General features: G+C 26.8%; 2 protein-coding genes across 5 annotated transcripts; both read left to right on the top strand.

The window, feature by feature from the left end:
* Positions 1–1,197: 1,197 nt before the first annotated feature.
* On the top strand, positions 1,198–2,380 carry LOC112683987. The gene is made up of 2 exons (XM_025555268.1): positions 1,198–1,525; positions 2,310–2,380. Exons 1-2 carry the CDS (start codon positions 1,228–1,230, stop codon positions 2,378–2,380), a joined length of 369 nt encoding a protein of 122 aa, XP_025411053.1. The 5' UTR covers positions 1,198–1,227.
* A 4,820-nt stretch (positions 2,381–7,200) lies between these two features.
* On the top strand, positions 7,201–14,856 carry LOC112683975 (COP9 signalosome complex subunit 5). Of its 4 annotated transcripts, none has more exons than XR_003148637.1 (7): positions 7,201–7,317; positions 7,379–7,546; positions 8,580–8,814; positions 9,384–9,578; positions 9,656–10,096; positions 11,574–11,651; positions 14,648–14,856. XR_003148637.1 is itself a non-coding variant. In XM_025555257.1 (6 exons), exons 2-5 carry the CDS (start codon positions 7,392–7,394, stop codon positions 10,088–10,090), a joined length of 1,020 nt encoding a protein of 339 aa, XP_025411042.1. In that variant the 5' UTR covers positions 7,201–7,317; positions 7,379–7,391; the 3' UTR covers positions 10,091–10,096; positions 14,648–14,847. The 4 variants fall into 4 exon arrangements, 2 of the variants coding, with proteins under 2 accessions (XP_025411042.1, XP_025411041.1); XR_003148638.1 differs by lacking the exon at positions 14,648–14,856 and adding an exon at positions 13,570–14,302; XM_025555257.1 differs by lacking the exon at positions 11,574–11,651 and having other exon boundaries at positions 14,648–14,847.
* The last annotated feature ends 6,214 nt before the right edge of the window (positions 14,857–21,070 follow it).

The raw sequence follows: 21,070 nt of genomic DNA, 5'->3' as shown, positions 1-21,070 counted from the left end.
TTAAATGTAGAAGTTTTTATTTAGGTACAACAATTTATTTTAATTATAAAAAGACAATAACCAACTTAATACTAAGGTCTGTTGTAAGATTAATAGTTTCTATTTACCCTTACTTGAATATCGTTTCGATTTATTTATTTTTAAATATTTTTAACTATTTTTCTTTAGCGTGATAATAGAAGGATCAATATAGCGATTTATTTGTTATTCATAACATGGATGAAATATTTCTCATTAAAATTTTTTTGAAAATTCTGATGCTTCACGTTAATATATCCAAGCAAGTTGTTAGGCTTTGTGTTGCCAATTTCTTCATTTGAAGAGGTTTTCTTTTCTTTTTTTATTCTTTCCTCGACCCTGCTATGTATTAAGTTACCCAGAACGCCACTGCGCGTCTTTTTAATGTCGTGTCCTTATCGATCCAATTCAAATTTTTGACGTATTTCTAATATGGATATAATTTATTATCAATAAGCTCATTGTTTTATTGTTTTAATCATGAAGACTAGGTATATATATAGATAAATATCTAGTTTTCATGGTTTTATTATTAATCAATTATCAATCAAGTACTTTAATAATAAAGGATAAATTTCATCATCTAAATATTTTTTTCATTTGTTTTATTATATTTTATAACATGAATACATATTATGTACAGTACTGTCAGTACTTATACGTACCTACCTGTAGTGATACAGTACCCTTTTTGTGAAATTACTTAAATCAACAAAAACATGACAAGTAGTTAGACTAATTTTAAATATGTCCTTCAATTTTGAATATTAAAAACAAAATGAAACAGAGAACATAAACTCGAATAAATAATTTTGACATGTCTGTCAAGCATCATTTGATGATTCAAAAGCAAATAAAATATCTATCCATGAACGATATGAATATAACGACCATGATGAAAAAATTCAACTGAATAAGGATGTTTTACATTTTAATATACAGTCTGATGATTTGGATGACATTAATTTGAGTTCAAAGCAACCTAAATTTCAAATAAATAAAAAATACTTAAATAATAAATTAATTTTAATTAGAATAAAACAAGAAATAACTCAATTCTTGATTAATAATATAATATATTAAATAGTTTTAATATATTGTGTTACATTATATTTTAATCAATATTTTTATACTTTTATATTAATATTAATATTTTTTTCGTGTTCAAATTATAAATTTTAAAGAATTGTATTACTAAAATATAGTAGTATGGATGATTTTTATAACTTTGTTAATTATGTAGAAATGGTTGATGAATATTTCGATGAATTTGATGTTGAACAAATGCCAAGAAAGTATATTCGTATAGAAGACCCGTTTGAAAAATACAATGACTATACATTTTTGAAACGTTATCGTTTTCCAAAACTGATTGTCATGGATCAGTTAGTAGATTTATTAGGTATTCAAGTCAATCATCGAGGATTGCCTATAACTACCATTCAAGTTATTGATAACATTACGATTTTATACAATAGCAAACTTTTAACCTATCTAATTTTAATTTGTAAAAACTATTGTTAACATTTTTCCTCTTCAAAAATATTAGGAGCACGGACGCGTTTATTTTTCTGAATTTCTTGTTATTATATAAAATATTTTTATTAAATTAGAAATCAAAATAAAATATACAAATTTAAAAATATTAATATTATTCGTTATCCTATGCATTTTCGGTAATATGAACATAGTTACACTGATAACAATGGTTATTATCACATACACTTTACATAACTATTGAATACATAAATATCGTTTATGCAAAACCAACTTATGTGGTACATAAAAATAGTTACGGGTTACATATAAATATTATGGATCACTTATATAATGGTCACTTAAGCAATTATATGTGACACATAACAACAGGACTATGCACACGAGCATAAGTCTGCAATCGGTGCGGTTCTGATTTCTTTTTTTTCAAAATCTCTTTCGTTCCTCTGCGAACTGCAGTCAATGTAAATCGACCGGAAAATGTTATCGACGGCCGTGAGGCAAACGAAAATAAGTAAATTAATTACCTATTGGCGAACTTTTTTACTTTCACTTTCGTTTTATTAAACGCATACATTATCACATAAAATAAAAAACAAATGGCTTGTAATAACCACTGTACAAAATCTGTTTCGTGTGCGGTTACTATGCTTTACGGGAGGGATAATAAACAATCGCAGTCCAAGTTCACTAATGATTGATTGAATTTAAAACAAACGTAAATAATCGGAAATTTCTGCTTTTTTTAACGATATCTTCTTACAAGTCATGTTCACCGATACATCTTTTGGAAGATAATCGTCCTCAAATTTATAATGCATTTCAACAAAGTGGTACTCTGTTGTGGTTCACGGGACGCATTTAATGATAAATGTCTGAGTGAACTTGATTGTCATGCCGTATTCTGGACGCTATAGTTCGCAGGCCGATATAACCGTAAACACCGTTGGGTGCGGTCTAACGGTGTCCAATGAACGAACGGTAACTGTACATTTACTATACTCCATCCACTTTATGAAACTTTCAATCAAATACATCCCGTACATTTCATGGTCAGGATGTCCATGTTGTATGAATATGTATACAGACTGTTCGTTGAACATCTGTTGTAAAGCCATCGGATTTGGCTTGCCCATCAACGCATCAAAATATTTCGTACTGAATCCATTTCCGATCGATTCAACCATTTCAGCGGCCGTCACGTTGGTCTTGCCCGAATTGTTCATCATCCCCATATTTGTACAAAGTCGATTATGTTTGTGTTTGACAAGAAAATTTTCGGTAAAGATGTGCGAAATAATAAACGTCTATCTTCAACGAATGCTAATCATCGAATGATGTATCAAAAACAATTTGTTGAAGATTTGTAAAATTTACGTCATCATAGATATACTGTATAATATGTATATTATGAAAACTGTACCTAAATATAATAAAATCAATTAAAATAATATGTAATAAAGTATATTTTATTTACTTTATTGAGTTTGACAATAACAAAATAGAAACTCGAACATAAAATGTACGTTTAAATATACCAATTTAATAAGAAAACAAGTCAAATTGTACATAGCTGAGTTGGTGTGACGTGTATAGTTTTATTGAAGAATAATAGTTTTATTAAATTACAGTTAGAGCCGATATTTGCCTACGCATTTAGCATGTTTTGCACTTGGTAGGTAGAAAAGCTTCATTGTACTATCGTTTTACGTTTTTACAGAATATTTGAAATACATTTAAAATTTAGTGCTAAAGTATCGGGTGGTCTTGTTAACCATTAATTCGTATTGATAAATTCGTAAAATAAGCAATGGTAATTCATTAACCTTAGACATAACTAGGGGGGGGGGGGGAAAGAGAAAACTTTTAGCACCCTGGTTTTTTTTTTTTAGACGGTGAAACACCATCGATTTTCAGCGGTTTCAGCACCCCCGTTCGCGCCTTCCGCGATACGTGGAATCCCGAAGAAAAATTAAACGAAAACTAAGTAGCGGCATTATCAAATCACGCGCCCGTCAAAATCATATATAATAGAAGAAACAATTCCATATTGCACAGGATATGAATCATTTTTAAATAAGCATATGCACAGAGATAATTTAATAAATTTAACAATCAATAAATATGTTGACATTCGTATTTTTCACGAAATTAGAAAAATAAATGATAACAATATTAAGGAAAAACGTACCCGAGCTAAGTTAACAAAGCTTATTCATTTTAGTCATGAGTAAATAATGTGTATTAAATATTGTCATTATACCGACTTATGGATCCAAATTGTGATTTATATATTTATTTAAGATTCGACATAGGTAATATCATTTTAATTATAAATTATAAGTAAATATAAGTATGATTTTGTTATTCAATATTAATATTAAAAATTAACATTAAATATAAAATATGATGAATAACGAAAAGAACTGATTATAAAAAACACCTATTATAGTTATTGATTATTTAAATTTACAATTTGACATTTTGATAATTGATAAGACCCCTTGTAACTTCAAAATAAATATTTATTCCCGTGTGATAAGTTGTAATGGCCTATCCATTCTTTTATTATCTATGAGGTACACCCACAGAGTGATTGGCACTTGTCCGAAAAATGATAAAGACCTAAGAAATGATGAGGTCCGAAATTTGAAAAAGCAGTACCAACTGACTTTTTCTAACGTCACGAATCGTATCGATTGCAGCTTCCGCTGCGACCGCCGATTCGACTCGTTGGTTGGACGATCAAATCTAGCGAAATATAACGGTCGCGATACAGAATTCGACCTTGCCGAGCAGTGGCGTGTACAGAAAATATTTTCGGGAGGGACTACTATGGACAGAGTTAAATTAGTTAAATTACCATTGCTATCTAAGAATTACTAACAAGACACAGTAGGCACTTATCTACATTTAATATACAGAATGTCCCAAAACGATTTGACGTTGGAGGCCAATTCTAAATAAGCATATAGCACCAATAAAATATAACATGCATTTAAAATAATTTTTAAGTTTTTAAAACATTTCGGGGGGAGGTGGGCTGTAGCTCACTAGCCCCTCCATATATACGCCATTGTAAATTACCGTAGTTTGGGGTGAATAGGAACGATTTTAACGGTTTTTTTTTATAGATTATGAGCTCAATTTTGATGGTATCGATATCACGAAAATTGTTTTATAAGGATCATATGTATAGAAATATATAACATACCAAAAATAAAGTTTATAAGATTCGCGTAATAACGATTGTCATAAACCGGGGAGGAGCCAGTATTTCCCAACTTTTAATAATCCGTAAACGAGTATTCAAAAGATAATATTATCTGATTTCTGAGAACACAAAATAGTAAATAAAAATTTACCATTTACTGATTTTAGCATTTGATCATCGGACAAAGTATTGTTGACTTTTTTAAATGTCTTAGAGTGGGGCATTTTCCATAGTCTGCCCCCCCCCCCAAATGACGCCCCTGGTTCCGGTCCATTTCGAGCTCTGGTTATAACTAGTATAATAACTAGTTTATAATTATAACAATAACTTGTTTAATATGAGTGCTGTATGAGCTTAAAAAATAATTCATTTAGATAATAGTTAATTGATTTCGATGACTTTTTGTCGAAATAAATACAAAAATAATTGAGAATCATCGTGCCCAAAGTTGGTAGTGTAACACGATAGTTTTTTGGCGAATTATGAAGATGGTGTATTATCGAATGGCTTTTTGTCGTTATCATATGACTTTATGTCGAGTGGTTATTAACCCGTCGTACGGCGCACACATTTGGATGTCATAATTACGCGCACGGGGTAAATTTTTACCCCAAGGTTATTATTCACTATAGTTTGTTATAATTTGTACTAGAGCTCTTAATACACGTGAATTCACGGAATTCACGTGTCACGTGTAAAATCCAAAATAAAAATGTATATCCTTAACTTAATACTGTACTATTAATATTTTATTAAAACTTCAAGTGTATAACATAAAATTACTAATCTTACCATTGTAAAAATGGATATATATTTTGGATAAACATGTATTTCACGTGTACACGTGAATTCCGTGACACGTGTTTTAAGAGCTCTAATTTGAACTTCATTGATCTATTTTTCTTGTTTGCTATTCATATTTATTTTAAGAATCGAATAACTCGATTGGATTTAATTTTAGTCTATTTTTAAAAAAGATAATAGTATTTTCCTGTAGTGAATATGGCCTCGACGCCAATATATTACGAGTATATTCGATTTTGATACCACCGCATTATGACTAAATATTATTGAACATTTCTAAGTAATAAGTTAAAAATAGGTACTTGTGAGAAATATACATAGATTCTACTGCATACAGAGTGATTAAAAAATATTAAAAAACAAAAAACACGGTGTAAATAATTTCCAGATATCACTGTATACGACTTTAATACGTTCTAGATAAAACAAAATGTACAAAAATAACATTGAACAACAAACAGTATATTTTTAGTATTATTTAAAGCTACTGAGGAGGTCAAACAACTAATTACATTATTTTATTACTTGTACACAATAAAAATAAGTCTGGTGTAATTATTTACTCCGTGCGTCGTACGACGAGTTAAATAACAAATTTTGTCAGGTGGCTTTATTTCGTACTTCATTTCAGGAACACGGACGCATGCACATTTGTCGGGGTACCATAGAATATTATATTTAAGTTGGCAACCCCACACTAAAATATTTTACATCCACGTACAGGTTATGCCCACGGTATGGTGCCCATGACAAGAATCTTCTCTACATCGTGGCCCACGGATAGATAAATTTTGTTTTTAACACAAACAAATACTGAAGTAAGATTTGTTTTAAATAAACCTGCACATAACATATTACCTATTTGGTTAATAAACTTCAGTCTGTACAAAGATAATCTATAAGTGTGGTTGATATATGGATATCGTTATAACAAGATTTAACATGGTAACCACAAATGCTTTATATCTCAATTCATGATGGGAATGCAATGATAATATAATTTATACCGATAATTTGTTAATAATAATATTATACCACAGAATAAATTAAATCAGAATGGTCACTTCTAAATGTAAACAAAATTCAAAATTCAACCACCATATTTTTGGAGTACTAATTACTTATCACACTAAAAGTGACAACATTTATTCTGTAATTGTTTTGAAAACATTGACGTTCACGTGCTTCATAGTTCATTGTATTGGCTCGATAAATATTATGTATTAAACCTTGTTAATTTCTAAATAAATAATTCTCGTATTTATTGTACATCAAAAAAATTTATTTATTTATTTACAATGGGAGGAGTGAAGTGTACTGTGATAGGATGTAAAATTCAATGAAAATTATTATTGGCATAGTTCTATCACAGAAGAAATTAAAATTGTTCCGTTTTACAATGTTACTAGTGGCAAACTGTTTTATATTTAATGAATTTAAATGATGAATTGAAATATAAAATTAAATTTCAATAATTTTATGTAAATGCTACAATACTACAGCAGGTTGTAATTAAGTAAATTATCATTATGTATTCGGTGGTCACACTGTTGCGACTCCAAAACAATGGCCGAAAGATTATTGAACTCCCTTATGTTCCCTGTGTAAAATCTTATCAGTGACCATTCTGATTTCATTTATTCTGTGATTATACTGTTTTAATATTTTAGTATTTTCCGGTTGATAAGAAAACACCAAAGAACAAGAAATATTAGGAATAATATATTTTAAACAGGATTTCATACATTTAATTATTTTAATTTTTCAAAACAGTTATTTATAAGGTAAATAATTTTTCTCATGTTAACCACACAAGACATTTTTGATATTATTGTTTGTGTTTAGGTAATTTATAAATATGGCATCTACGTCAAGAGATTCTCAAGAAGTTATAGCAAAAAAAACATGGGAATTAGAAAACAATGTGCAGACTATTAATACAGTTGATGATATTTTTAAATATGACAGACAACAGCAACAAGATATCCTGACTGCCAAACCTTGGGAGAAAGAGTATGTTCATAATATAACCTTGTTATTAAATTTAAATATGTTTTTGTCTCTCTGTGTATATGTTACGGGCAATTTAGTCCTGCCTGGGTAACTTTAATCATGATTAGAAATATTAATAATACTTTTTATTGTAACTGTACAATATTTTACCAATAATTTATCATGCTTTTATTATATTACATAACAAAGTATAAAGCATTAGTATTATATTTCTTAATCACTATTTATATTTTTTACCTTGTATCTATTGTTTTCCCATATCAGACTGATACAGTAATATAGCTATGTTGATACATTTGGACAACAATATATAAACATTAATTGTTATTTACGATTAGCTAGTCGAGTTTATGTGCTTTTTAAGAATCTTTGTACTTTATAATTATTTATTTAAATACAAAGTTCAAATTTCTCAGGAAGGACCAAATTGTCTGGTATTCCATATTGCACTCAACATATAAGAATTATATAATTCTAAATTCATAATCAATATGACTACATATACTCTTCTCATAACTTAGACTATGGATATAGTGGCTTAAAAACATTTTCTTAACTGTTATTATATCTAAACTACTTATAATGTATTCATTATTCTACTTTCCTTAGTTATTCATCATAATTGTCTTTAACATACTCATCTTTACTATATTCATTGTTTGTTTTATCTTATAGTTGTTAGTTCCTCGATTCACTATAAATTATTCCTGTTCGTTTTATAAGTAAAGTATTTGCCATTTTTTGATTCTGAACTCATCGTTATACAAAATTTAACAATTTTTAACTGAAAATTTTTTTTATATAAATACTATATCAATCTAAATCACAATTTTATTTGATATTAATTGGAAATATATTGAATTCATATTATTATACCAAACATAATAATCATAATTTAAACGTTTCCATTATTAAAATATGTTTATCATACTTACTTTTTGCCTATATTTAAAATGTACTACATTTAAAAAATATGTATTGTTTAATTCAAATTACTAATAAATACTATAAATATTTTGTTAATTTTTTTCAGTCCACATTATTTTAAAGAGATTAAAATATCTGCGTTAGCTTTATTAAAAATGGTAATGCATGCTCGATCTGGTGGTATTTTAGAAATAATGGGTTTATTACTTGGAAAAGTTGAAGGTAATACCATGATTGTCATGGATTCTTTTGCCTTACCTGTTGAAGGAACGGAAACTAGAGTCAATGCTCAAGCCCAGGCCTATGAATATATGACAGCATACATTGAATCAGCCAAAGTTGTAAGTTAATATTATAAATATTAAAATTAAAACTCTATTGCAAGTTTGACTAGTAAAAATTTAATTAAATATCATATAATTATTGCAAACCATTTTTTTTTCAATTTTTATCAGCAAATATTTCTTGTATGTTTTAGCATATTTACTTTTATTGTTCTTGACTAAACCTTAAACTAAACCAAAATATAATATATGGCACATTTAATAATAATATTTTTAACAAATTATTAAAATATTGAAAAAAGCTTTTTAACATTTTTTGTATACCAATTGACAACAATTATTTAAAATAAAAACATTATTAATTAAATTTACTTAATAAATAATTATCATGAATGTTTAATATTTGTACCTGTATGTAAAATAAGTGTTCAATAAAAGTCTAATAATTAAATCATCAAATCCCTAATTTGATTATTCAAAATATTAGTCTAGTTTAACCAATCTAATAAACAATTAACTGATAATTTTATTGAGATAATATCTACACCAAAGACAATATTCTAATTGCTTATATAATATAAAATATTAATTTACCAGTATTAAAATATTGTTAATTTCAACTCTAGGTTGGACGTCAAGAAAATGCCATTGGTTGGTATCACAGTCACCCTGGCTATGGATGCTGGTTATCTGGTATTGATGTTTCAACACAAATGTTGAATCAAAATTTTCAAGAACCGTTTGTGGCAATTGTAATTGATCCAGTTAGAACAATTTCTGCTGGTAAAGTGTGTTTGGGCGCATTCAGAACTTATCCAAAGGCAAATACCCACATTTATGTTAAATGCTCTCGAATTAATAATTAAATCAATACTTAAATTATGTATTTACAATTTAGGGATATAAGCCAGCAAATGAAGAACCATCTGAATATCAAACTATTCCATTAAATAAAATTGAAGACTTTGGGGTGCATTGCAAACAATACTACTCATTAGAAGTAAACTATTTTAAATCTTCATTGGATCGACGTTTATTGGATTCTTTATGGAATAAATATTGGGTGAATACATTGAGTTCATCCAGTTTAATGACCAATGCTGATTATTTAACTGGCCAAATTAATGATCTTTCTGATAAACTGGAACAAGCTGACACTTCTCTTAGTCGTACCTTTTTTGAACCTGTAGACCGAACCAAAGCAGAGAACAAATTAGTTAAAGCTACGAAAGACAGCAATAAAGCTACAATTGAAATATTATGTGGATTAATGTCACAGACAGTAAAAGAAGCTCTATTTAATAGTTGTACACCCAAGAATAACCAACAATAAAAATATGTTCGTATTATAAAAACTAAGTAAATAACTATTAATTCATAACATATGTACATTATTTTTTTTTATTTTTTTTTTTTTTTTTTAATAAACAAATTCTATTTACATAAATAGTATCTATTGTTCTGTCATTTATAATTTATAATTATTTATATTATGATGGCAGCAACATTATTAAGTAGAAATATATATTTTTATTAAAATATAAATTTATTATAAATAATTTGGAAAGCATTAAAAAAAAAAAAAAAGTGATAAAATAATCTATGAAATAGTACTAATACAATTTTACTAAATAAATAAATAATTAGTTAATTATTATTAAACATCATCATTAAAAACTATGTGCACAAATAAAATGTTAAATGATTAACTTAAAAAAAACAAAAATATCTACTCACTTTTTGTTTAATAACTAATTATAGAATATAGTACAATGTTATATAGTACAACATTTAAAATAATAAAAAGAAGTTAATACTTATTTTGTTATTTATTTTATTATGACTAATATCATAATAAAATAAATAACAAAATATTATCAAATTTACTTAAAATAGCACTTTATATTACAGTACTCCTATTTATTGAAGTCTTATATTTTATTCTTTTTTTTCTCTTTGGAATGCGGCAAAATGTCATAAAAAGGGTGATACTCTTTTTCTATGACAGGCTTTAATGATTGCAAATCTTTAAATTTTGTAACAGAGATGGGCAATGGTGCATTGTACAAATTTCTGAGAGTTGTAGATTCAATTGATTTACAATGCATTCTAGTTGTTTTAACTTTTTTTTGTTTTGGTAGTCGAGCCCAATCATCTTCGAATTCAGTTTTATATAGTACCTCGCCTTTATAAGTGAATTGAAATTTACAAATATCTGTTACGAGTTTGTCTCCTGTTTTTTTTCCTGGACGTAATGAAGTCAACGAGCATACACCATCATAATTTTTAAAAAATGAGCAGTCCAAAACGTTGATTTTATATGGTTTATTATGACTTACCGACCTCATTCTACTTATATAATCCCCAGGAGAATATATTGTTGATTTAAAATAGGGCTAGAGTAGAATGGAATTTGTCGACCTCCATCATAGTATGACCCTTTGTCAGAAATAACTGTAACCAATAACTGTACCAAATTTTTAATCACAGGTGGTATTTCATAAACGATTTATAGCAGGTAACACATAGGAGGATTTATTTATTGTTTTTCATTAATTATACAATAGAGGTAGCACATTGGAAATTTTACCAAAAACACCACCTATTTTTTTTTAACCCAGGGATACCTATATCTCAGTCATAAATTTGGAACATTGGAGGTTTTTTTGTGTCGAAGATATGATCTTACTGTAAAAAAATGTTTTACTATTCTTTTTTTAATATTACAAAATTTTAAACATGTAGGAAATTAAATAGATAAATCATTTAAAATTTTTCATGGTGACAATTTTATAACCAAGTTTTTCGTCTTTTAGAATCTCTTGGAAACCGAAAAAGACGAAAATCTCTACGTGAATTGGAACAGTTTACCGCTGTACAACCACCCATCTTTGGTAGTATATTAAAGTTATATTCACGTGAAATTTAAAAACTATATATATCAAAGTTTATTAATTTAAGGATGTAAATCATATCGATTTTTAGTTTTACTTAAAACAAAAACGTATCTGTAATACCTGTATTCTTAACTATTCTTTATGTTTTGATAGTAATAACTGGTAATCATTTGTCGCGAAATGGCGGACGATTGGTATAATATAACTAAGGCACTATAGAAGTAGGTATTACTTCTATAGTGCCCTAGTTAAATCAAGAATTATTCGATTGTTTTTTTTTTTTTTTTTTATTACTAATCATTCGATTATTCCCATCACTAGAAATAATCGTTTAATTAATATTATTTTCAAAATATCCATTGAACTATTGAACCTGATGATCACTACCGAAGAGTTTTGACAATCGATAGTTTTAAAAAACATTCGAATCAATCGAAACTATTGAGTATTATTTTATAGTATTTTATTGCATGAATATTGAATAGATAGTTGGTGAAAAACAGATTAAGCCATTCAATAATTTTCAAGCACCTAGATGCTAAATAAAACAATGAAATTAAGGGGAAGCCCTTATCTGCACTTAATATGGAACCTGTGCCTAGTGGTCCTTAAGAAAAAAATTTGCCCCCGGGACACTGAAATATTTGACACGGCTCTGGATCTGCCAGAAGTAAAATTCAAGCCAGTTGAATATTGTTTCAGGCAATGGTGACCGCATACTGGTAAAGAGAAACTGCTTTATCAGTGTCTATATTTTCCATAAAATATAAATATTTTATTTTTCATAAGTCACAATAAAGCGCATAGGCACTTTAAAGCAGTTTCTCTTTACCAGTTCGCGGTCACCATTGCCTGAAACAATATTCAACTGGCTTGAATTTTACCTCTGGCAGATCCAGAACCGTGTCAAATATTTCAGCGTCCTGGGGAAAAATTTTTTATTTGCGCAAATTTATTTAAAATTTATTTTATTAAGTGCAGTAAAAAAAAAAGTTTTTGTCTTTAATCATGACCAATATTGCTTTATTGAAATAGAATATGCGCTATTTTGATTAGTCGTAATCAAGCTGTCTGCCGATAGTTAAAAATTCGTTGTTCGTTTGTTAAGTTTCTACGCGAAAAAGGTCTCATTAGGCATGGTAATAAAGGATATGTTTCATCTCCATCAAAAACAAAAGTATTCTTCATCGATCTCGCTATGAATTTTTCTTCGTGGTGGCAAATTTAATTCATTGTGTAGTAACATTTTACCAAAATTAGATTCTTTAAATATTCCACTATTATTGGATCGGCCGTAATCCCCAACTTCGATTGTTATACATTTTGCATAAGCATAAACCACAGCTTAAAGAACAATTAAGTGAAACCCTTTTATTATTAAAATATTCCGAATCAGCACATAGTGGGCATTGAATTATAATATGCTTTCCATCAATAATAATAATAGCAATTATTGCTCCTGTGCAATTAGGAAAATTCCAAACTTTATTAAAGTCTTTTGAAATTTTAATCCAGCCTTTTTCTTTAGGCGTTGGCAAATAAATGGCTAATAATAATTTCCATATAACAATACATACTTCATTAACTATCAATCTTATTGTAGTAGCATCTAAGCGACGTTGAAATCTTTTGAAATGAAGATATTGAAATCTCTCTCCCTTTGCCAAATAACTAAAAATATTATAAAACATCTTGTAATTTATTATTCTGTACCTTGTGTAAATATTATCACTTTTTTATATTGTTATCACATTACTCACTATAGGTATGTTTTCTCCAAACTTTGCAAAAAGCCGATAGGCATCTTTATTTTAAATAAATAAATAAAAAAAATTTTTTGTTCAAAATTCCGAATTTACCAATATTATCTAATTATTTATATTTTTTTATCAATGAATACTTGTTCTGATTATAGAGGAAGTGAGGAGTGGATCACTATATCGTGTTAAATTTCAATGCAATGATGGTTACCTATCAAGTTTTAACTACGATCACTATCAAAAAAATTCTAACGGAAAACAGTTAGTACAATTTAAGAGCATTTGAAATTTAAATTTTTATGAAATCGGAAATTCACGAGATAAATATCGATTTTTGATTTTTGTGTTTATTTTAAAAGTAATCATCGTAAGAACTTAAAACTTGTACTAGATATTTAAATTAGCATTTTCTTAACATAAAATAATTTTCAAAGTATTTCACTAATTGTTAAGCTGCCTATTTAAAGGAATTTAAAATATTAAATTTTAATAAAAAAATTTCGCTCGAACGAAATGTTTAAAAATCATATATAAGAATCCATATAGTTTAATCTTTCAGTAGTTTTAAAATTAAAAAAATACACAGGCACATTTTTTTTATAAGTGTTTAAAGTTCAAATTCTTATGAAATCCATCAAAATAATGAAAATATACAAACTATTTTGTAGTGATAAAAGTAGAAAATTTTGAAAATTGAATACAAGGTTTCTCATAAGTTGTTAGTAAATAGTAGTGAAAGAAAAAATGTAATAAAAAAAAAAATTCTATGCTGACAGATCATCAAGGGTGTTTTTGAAGGGGGGGGGTGGCGTGAAGGAGGCATTAGCCTCCCCCCATGGCTTGTATTATTTTTTAATATAATATATTGATTTATTTAAAAAATGTAATGTATAAATAATTAAGAATATAAATTACTAGTCTATCATTACAATATGTTATTATTATAACAGAAACATGAACTGTAGGTAATGAACTGTAAATTATTTTTAAGTTTCTATTGAACAAAAATTAGTTCCTCAACATTCGAAGGTTAGTTCATAAAAGCAACCTCAAAAAAAGAAGTATTCAACATAATTATGGATTTGGAAATAGAAAATTACTATACTTCATTAATATCAAATAGAAATATTCAGTCAACAAGTAACTTATTTTCATCTCCAAATCCTAGTATACAATCATCATCACACTTAGGATTTTCAAATTATGATTTTCCAAGTCAATATCTTTTTCTAGAGACTAATGGTTGGCAACCTGGAAATTGGACTCAATAATTTGGTGAATCGAATAATTGACCCATTTCAATTCGGGAATAGATAGTATGAATAAGCAAAATATGATAAGGTATTTTTATTTGTTACTTTAATAAGTAGTTATCTATTTTTATTTTATGGTTTATTATACAGTCATAATTATATGCATTGTTTCTATTAAAGGATAATTTTTTTGTTTATTTATATATATTTTCACAACAATGATATTTGACGTCCAAAAGAGTGTTATTATTATTATAAAATGTTCGTTTAATTATATCTTCACAATTTTTAAACTATGTTTGATTTTTTTTATGCTTATTTTTAATAATATTTAATTTATTAAATAATATATATTAATTAATAATATTGGCATTTATAACAATTCTTTAATTTTTTTTTACTGCAATGTTAATTTTTATAAAACGAGAAGTTAAATATAATTTATAAATTTATAATCAATAAAAATGTTTTTATACACATTATTTGAAAATTAATATTACATAGGTACTATAAAATATAAATATATATACATATTATGTTGTATTACCTCAGCGTAACTGGTAGTTTTTCAGTAGCAGTTATTGGTTTTCTAATGTTAATGGTTAAGTTAGTTTTTATGTTTTCCTCATCTAGATTCAATATATAATAAAATTGATTCCAGCTTAACCTGAAAAATTCCCTGAATTCGATTTCGTTTCGCCACAACTGTTTTTCAACCAGAACACTGAAAAATCTATTAGCTTTCCCGGTCAAGTACATTTCATGTACTTAAATTTTATTATTTGATAGAACGTTTTTATGATGGCTTGTTATTCTTCTACTTTTTGTACAAGAAGTAGTTTTAAGATTGATTTTTGTTTTTTTGTTAAAGGCATGGTAATATTTTAAAACCACACTTATATGAATATACAAGTACAACTGTTTTAAACAAGACTTGATTAAATTTCTTGTACATGTAAATATATATACTGTATGTAAATTACATGCCTAATTCTAGTCTCATAGTATTAGCGGCGCGTCGCCTGACGCGTACATAAAACGATGGCGCGGCCAAAATTCAAATCGAACCGCGTCAACCACGCGTCTCTAGACGCATGCATAGCAATCACACTTTAAGACCATCCAAAAAAATTATGCGTATTGCATTAAAATCTGGATCCTAATAATAACATGTAATACACATTTATTAATTGTATCAAATAATTACGATTTTTTTCTTATCATGATCATGATTAAGATCTTATGTGTTGCTTATGAAAACAACCCATTTTTATAGTAATATATTATCAAACTACTTTTTTAATAGTATTATTTTTATCAATTGGTTCTAGTATGTGACACCCTTGTGATTGAATTTTTCCCATACATCCAGTCGTTAGAAAAATTTAAATGTAAATAATATTTTAGTTTGGGAATGTAGGTGTTAAGTTGATCATTCATTATGAGTTTGGGGATGCTTTTATAAATGTTTGCACTCCATGGACTAAGATCATCTCAAATATTCTAAAAAATAGTAAGCATGTGAAAAGACGTATATTCAAAATGAAAATATTTTTTACAGAAATACAAAAATAAAAAAGTATATTTCTAATTCATATGAATTTTACTTAAATATTATTCAATTTTGAATTTATATTAGATAAAATTCAACATAGGTACAAATTATATATATTATACATCATATAATTATTTAATTGTATACATTAAAAATATTTAAAATAAATGTTTGAATATGGGTAGTTAAATAATATATTATAATATACATATATGTTATAATATATATTATATTATGCTATATGAACTGCCACTTACTAATACTGAATTTTAAATATTAAATACATTTATCATCTGTTAATATTTGTTACATAAGGGGATAATTTTTTAAAATTAGATAAAAATGTGAAATTTTAGAAGTATAATAAGATTAGTATCTAGTGTCGTATAATCATTTAATTCACTCTTTCATTTATTATAAAAATAACTACAGTCATCCAAAAATATTTATTTTTCATACAAGTTAAATATTAATTAAATTACATTTTAAAATTACTTATTAATGTACTACTTTAAGTTCTACTGTTATTATAATTTATTTTACAATTTATATTTATCAATACGAATAATTTACATTCATATATAAATAATAATACATGTATTGTATATATTAATTGTACAACTATATATTATTCTTATTTTTAAGTATAGTTTGTATAATAAATAATAGATTTATTATATCTATTTAATTACAATAAAATAATTGTACGACTTAAGAACTGTAGTGTATTAATTAAAAAAAAATACATTTATTAGGTAATATAATTTTTTATTTTTTATTATGGCATTATATTCAGGGGTGTATTGGTAAGTATACGTGAGTATATGCCGTATACCCGCCAGCGGATTTTTAATTTTCGGCATATACTTATTGTAAGATATTACTTTACGGGTATAAACTTCTAAAATAACTAAAAAAAAAAAAATGTAATAGTTCATTGGAAAATATTTTTATAAACTATGAAGTCGAATGAAATATTTATCTATTGAAGATTAAAGTGTATGCTATGGTAATGGACTCGTATTTTAAGTTAAATTTAGTGTATAACATTGAATAAAATAATAAGGAATGGGCATTCAGCCCACGGTTCTTAAATCTGCATCATGCGATTTATAACGCATGGTAAATGTATATCTTGTAATTTTATATTTTAATGTTTTATTAGAAATTATAAACATGTACAAAGGATTAATCAAATTTATTTGAACGTATCGAAAAAATAAATCGTCGAGTGTAGGATTAATATCCATAATTTTTTAATGCATATACCCATAAATATATTTACCAATACACCACTAATTATATTATACATTATAGTTTTAATTATAGTTGGGAATTTGGACTAAAATAGTCGAAAAATACTTGATATATTAATATTCAGTAAGTAGGTACTTGAATTTAGTATAGATTTATATGTAACATAAATTAAATGTAACCGTGACCATAATTTAACTTGTCTGCACCAATAAGCCAATAAGGTTAACAAAATCAGTCTTGATAACTGTATCGGTAAATCTAATGAAATTGAAAAAAAAAATTTAATTACTAAGTAGGTAACAAGTAAACCTATTATTATTAAAGGCTATGAATTAGATCTATATTTATAGCAGGATCTTGTTGTCTAAAAATATAATGAATCCCAAAGTAAGTAGTATGCAAAATCGAAAATTATAAACTTAATAATTAGTTTTTAAGTATTATTATTTTTAGTATTAGTTTATAAACTTCATAATATATTTAACCTTTATATTATACATTTATTATTGATCAAATTATTAAATTTATTATTTATGAAATTCTATTTTAATGATCCATATTTTTATATACATACTATTAGGAAAAAAATATTATTAATAGACAATTAAATGAAATTTAAATTTGTAAAAATTTGTGTTAAAGATCATGACATGTTATTATTATTATAATTTAATCTATTATTAGTTAGAAATCTAAAACCTGTTTTTAAATGGTATGTTACAAACTTATAAATTTAATATAATTATTGTTGTAATTCGTTTATAGTGTTTACCGATATACAAGTGAATAATAATCAGAATGATATTATGCCAGTTAAAAACGCGATATGTTAAATTTAAAACCAATATTAAAAATATATTTTTATTCAATTGTTAACTTTTCGTAAAACATTGTTTGAATACGATTTAAATGTGACTAATTGTTATAATTATTATTGAAAATAAAATTGTATTGCACCTAAATATATACAACGAACGGGTATAAAAAAAATATCTAGTCATGTCTCATGTGTATATACTATATGTATTGTGGTTCGTAATAACTTTTTATAACGGTTGTAAAAAAAATAAATCAATTATAAAATTCTAATCCTCTAAAAGTTATGTATATTGATCATTAATTCTCGAAGAATTTTTTTAAATAACTTTTATTTTCGTTTGCTTGTATTTTAGTATTATTCATGTAAATTATTTTTTAATTTTCTTTTTTTGTGTTTCGAAAATTATTTACGTCTCTTGCTTGTTTTGTTATATGATAGGGATTTCGATGTTGTAAACTCGTTGTATTGAAACATTTGGTTTACAGGTGAGTGAAAGTTTTTCTCTCAGGACGGTGGTCCTGTTTGAAAAGTGAACAATAATTGACGACCGGCGACACAACCGCCGTTTATACCACTCGGCCACGGCTACTCCCTTCCCCTTTCCAAAAATGATTTATTTATTTATCACTCAACAAAAATTTTCAATTTTTTATTAAATATTCTTATAGTCAATATATATACTAGACGTATAATAGTTTATATATACACGCCATAATTCAGTTAAATATATATTGTTAAGTTTTCATATTATATATTTTAAATAGGTACTAGTATAGAAGATGTTTGAATTGTGTTTCCACAAAATGTAACTACTGAATTCTAAATGTATTGATTATTTAAGTAATATACTTAATAATACATGCACATATATTAATAGAGTAGTGTGTATGTAATTCATAATTATTTAGGCGTAAATAATGTTGAGTTCAGAGTGTTATAATGTATATAAATACAATAAGCTATTTTAAATTTTTTATGGTTTAATTAATATGATGTGTAAAGCTTTTTTTCAAACCGTTATTATTAGTATCAAAAACATAATGAAACTTGGTTTTCAAGTATATAAGTTAAAATAATTCAATTGATAAACTAAACGATTCATGTACTTAATATTAAATGTATGTATTAAAATATTACGAAAATATACTTTAGAAGCTACAATATAAAATAAAATTACCAAATAACTTCAAAATTTATCAATTTAAGAAAAAATTGTAATATGTTTATTCCAGTCTGTCGATATTTTGTAACTTTTATTACGTTATTTCACTATTAATTCAAAATAAATACAATTATGAATAATTGAGAACAGATAAAATCTCATTCTGCATTTTTACTAAGAAATTAATTTTATGGTACATATTATATTGAGGATTATATTTCCTCTTTTATTTATAAAATGATTAAATAAAATTAAAAAAAAAATTATCTGATTTTAAACTTTTAAAAGTATTTTATGTTTTAATACCGCTATGTATAAAAATGTAATGATTTAGAATACATTTTTACAATATTAAAAGCTACACATCACAGGAACTGATTGACATATCATCGGAAAATCGGAAAATTTCTTGATGAAGGCTATTTAATTTATATTTGAATATATAGATAAAAATAAATGATTTTACCAAAAATTAGTTATTGGTGGATTGCTCCGAGTTAAATTTCTTTTTTAAAAAACTATCATCAGAGTATAATATTACACATGTCAGATTTTTATAATATTATAAAGATCATTAATACATTACAATAAGCACTTTAATATATTGTTGTAAAATTGTCGTAATAATTGTTTATAAAGCATGTGATCATAAAGTGGAATTGATTTTTTATTATAGGCTTTCAATTAAAATAAATCACATTTTTAATTTAAATGTGTAATGATAATATTAAAAATTAACGAAACATATTTTTAAAAGAAATATATGTTTCGATTTTCAGCCTTCATAAATAATAGTGTTGTTCTATGGTTCATTTAAATATGGGATTTGAATTTTTTTTAATACCTATGCTATGAAAATCGATTAAATTACATTTATTATGTACAAGTCAATATTTAGTAGATAAATAATTATTAATATTATGTTTACAATACAAACAAGAATTTCATTAAATTAATAAATAATTATAAAACAAGAATCACGGAATATCTATATTGGATAAAATCTATTGATATATTTGAAAATGATATGTTTATATGTATGTGAGTATGTTGTACCGTTTTTCCATGGACGTTTACCATGAAAACGTCGAATTTGGTCTTGTAGATCATTCAGTCGCTTCCGAATACAAACGTGGTAGCCTGCGGAGGCGACTGGCTTGTTCTATTCGGTGTTTGCGTTTTCGAGTCGCACGTCTTCAACCGTCAACCAGAACATGAATGTACATTTTTCCAGGGAGGTCTAAGGGAAGGGGTTAGAAATCAGAATCGTTATTCCTTATCGGCGGCAGACAACCGATAATTGTCGCCGAAGAAAGAAGTCACTCGGAACGCCACCGTCGAACACGTTTGTCATGTGGCGAAGTGTATCGGACTCCTAAACATACCCATCACCCTTTCGTCTGGCCGTGCATCACAACCTAACGTACACCTCGCACGTGGTTCACTCGACGAGCTGGCGGACGGACAACAAGACGGGAGCGGACGGGTCGGCGGCGGTCTTGGCCGCGAGCATGTCGGACGCGGAGTGCGGTCCACGGGCCACCACCGTGTACTGGGTGCCGGCCACCGTGGACTGGGTGCCGGCCACCGTGGACTGGGTGCCGGCCAC

The sequence above is a fragment of the Sipha flava genome, unplaced genomic scaffold, assembly GCF_003268045.1.
Source record: "Sipha flava isolate LNK unplaced genomic scaffold, YSA_version1 238_pilon_pilon, whole genome shotgun sequence".
In the NCBI taxonomy this organism is placed as follows: domain Eukaryota; kingdom Metazoa; phylum Arthropoda; class Insecta; order Hemiptera; family Aphididae; genus Sipha; species Sipha flava.
The sequence above is the reverse complement of the archived record's forward strand: the minus strand, read 5'-3'. Positions and strand labels throughout refer to the sequence as shown.

Bases quoted from the DNA above. Each gene is read 5' to 3' on its own strand.
- LOC112683975 (XM_025555257.1), top strand. From the start codon at position 7,392: ATGGCATCTACGTCAAGAGATTCTCAAGAAGTTATAGCAAAAAAAACA. The intron at 8,815-9,383 runs GTAAGTTAATAT...TTTCAACTCTAG, and splicing joins ACATTGAATCAGCCAAAGTT to GTTGGACGTCAAGAAAATGC. The intron at 9,579-9,655 runs GCAAATACCCAC...TTTACAATTTAG, and splicing joins CATTCAGAACTTATCCAAAG to GGATATAAGCCAGCAAATGA.
- LOC112683987 (XM_025555268.1), top strand. From the start codon at position 1,228: ATGGATGATTTTTATAACTTTGTTAATTATGTAGAAATGGTTGATGAA. The intron at 1,526-2,309 runs GTAAAAACTATT...ATCTTTTGGAAG, and splicing joins AACCTATCTAATTTTAATTT to ATAATCGTCCTCAAATTTAT.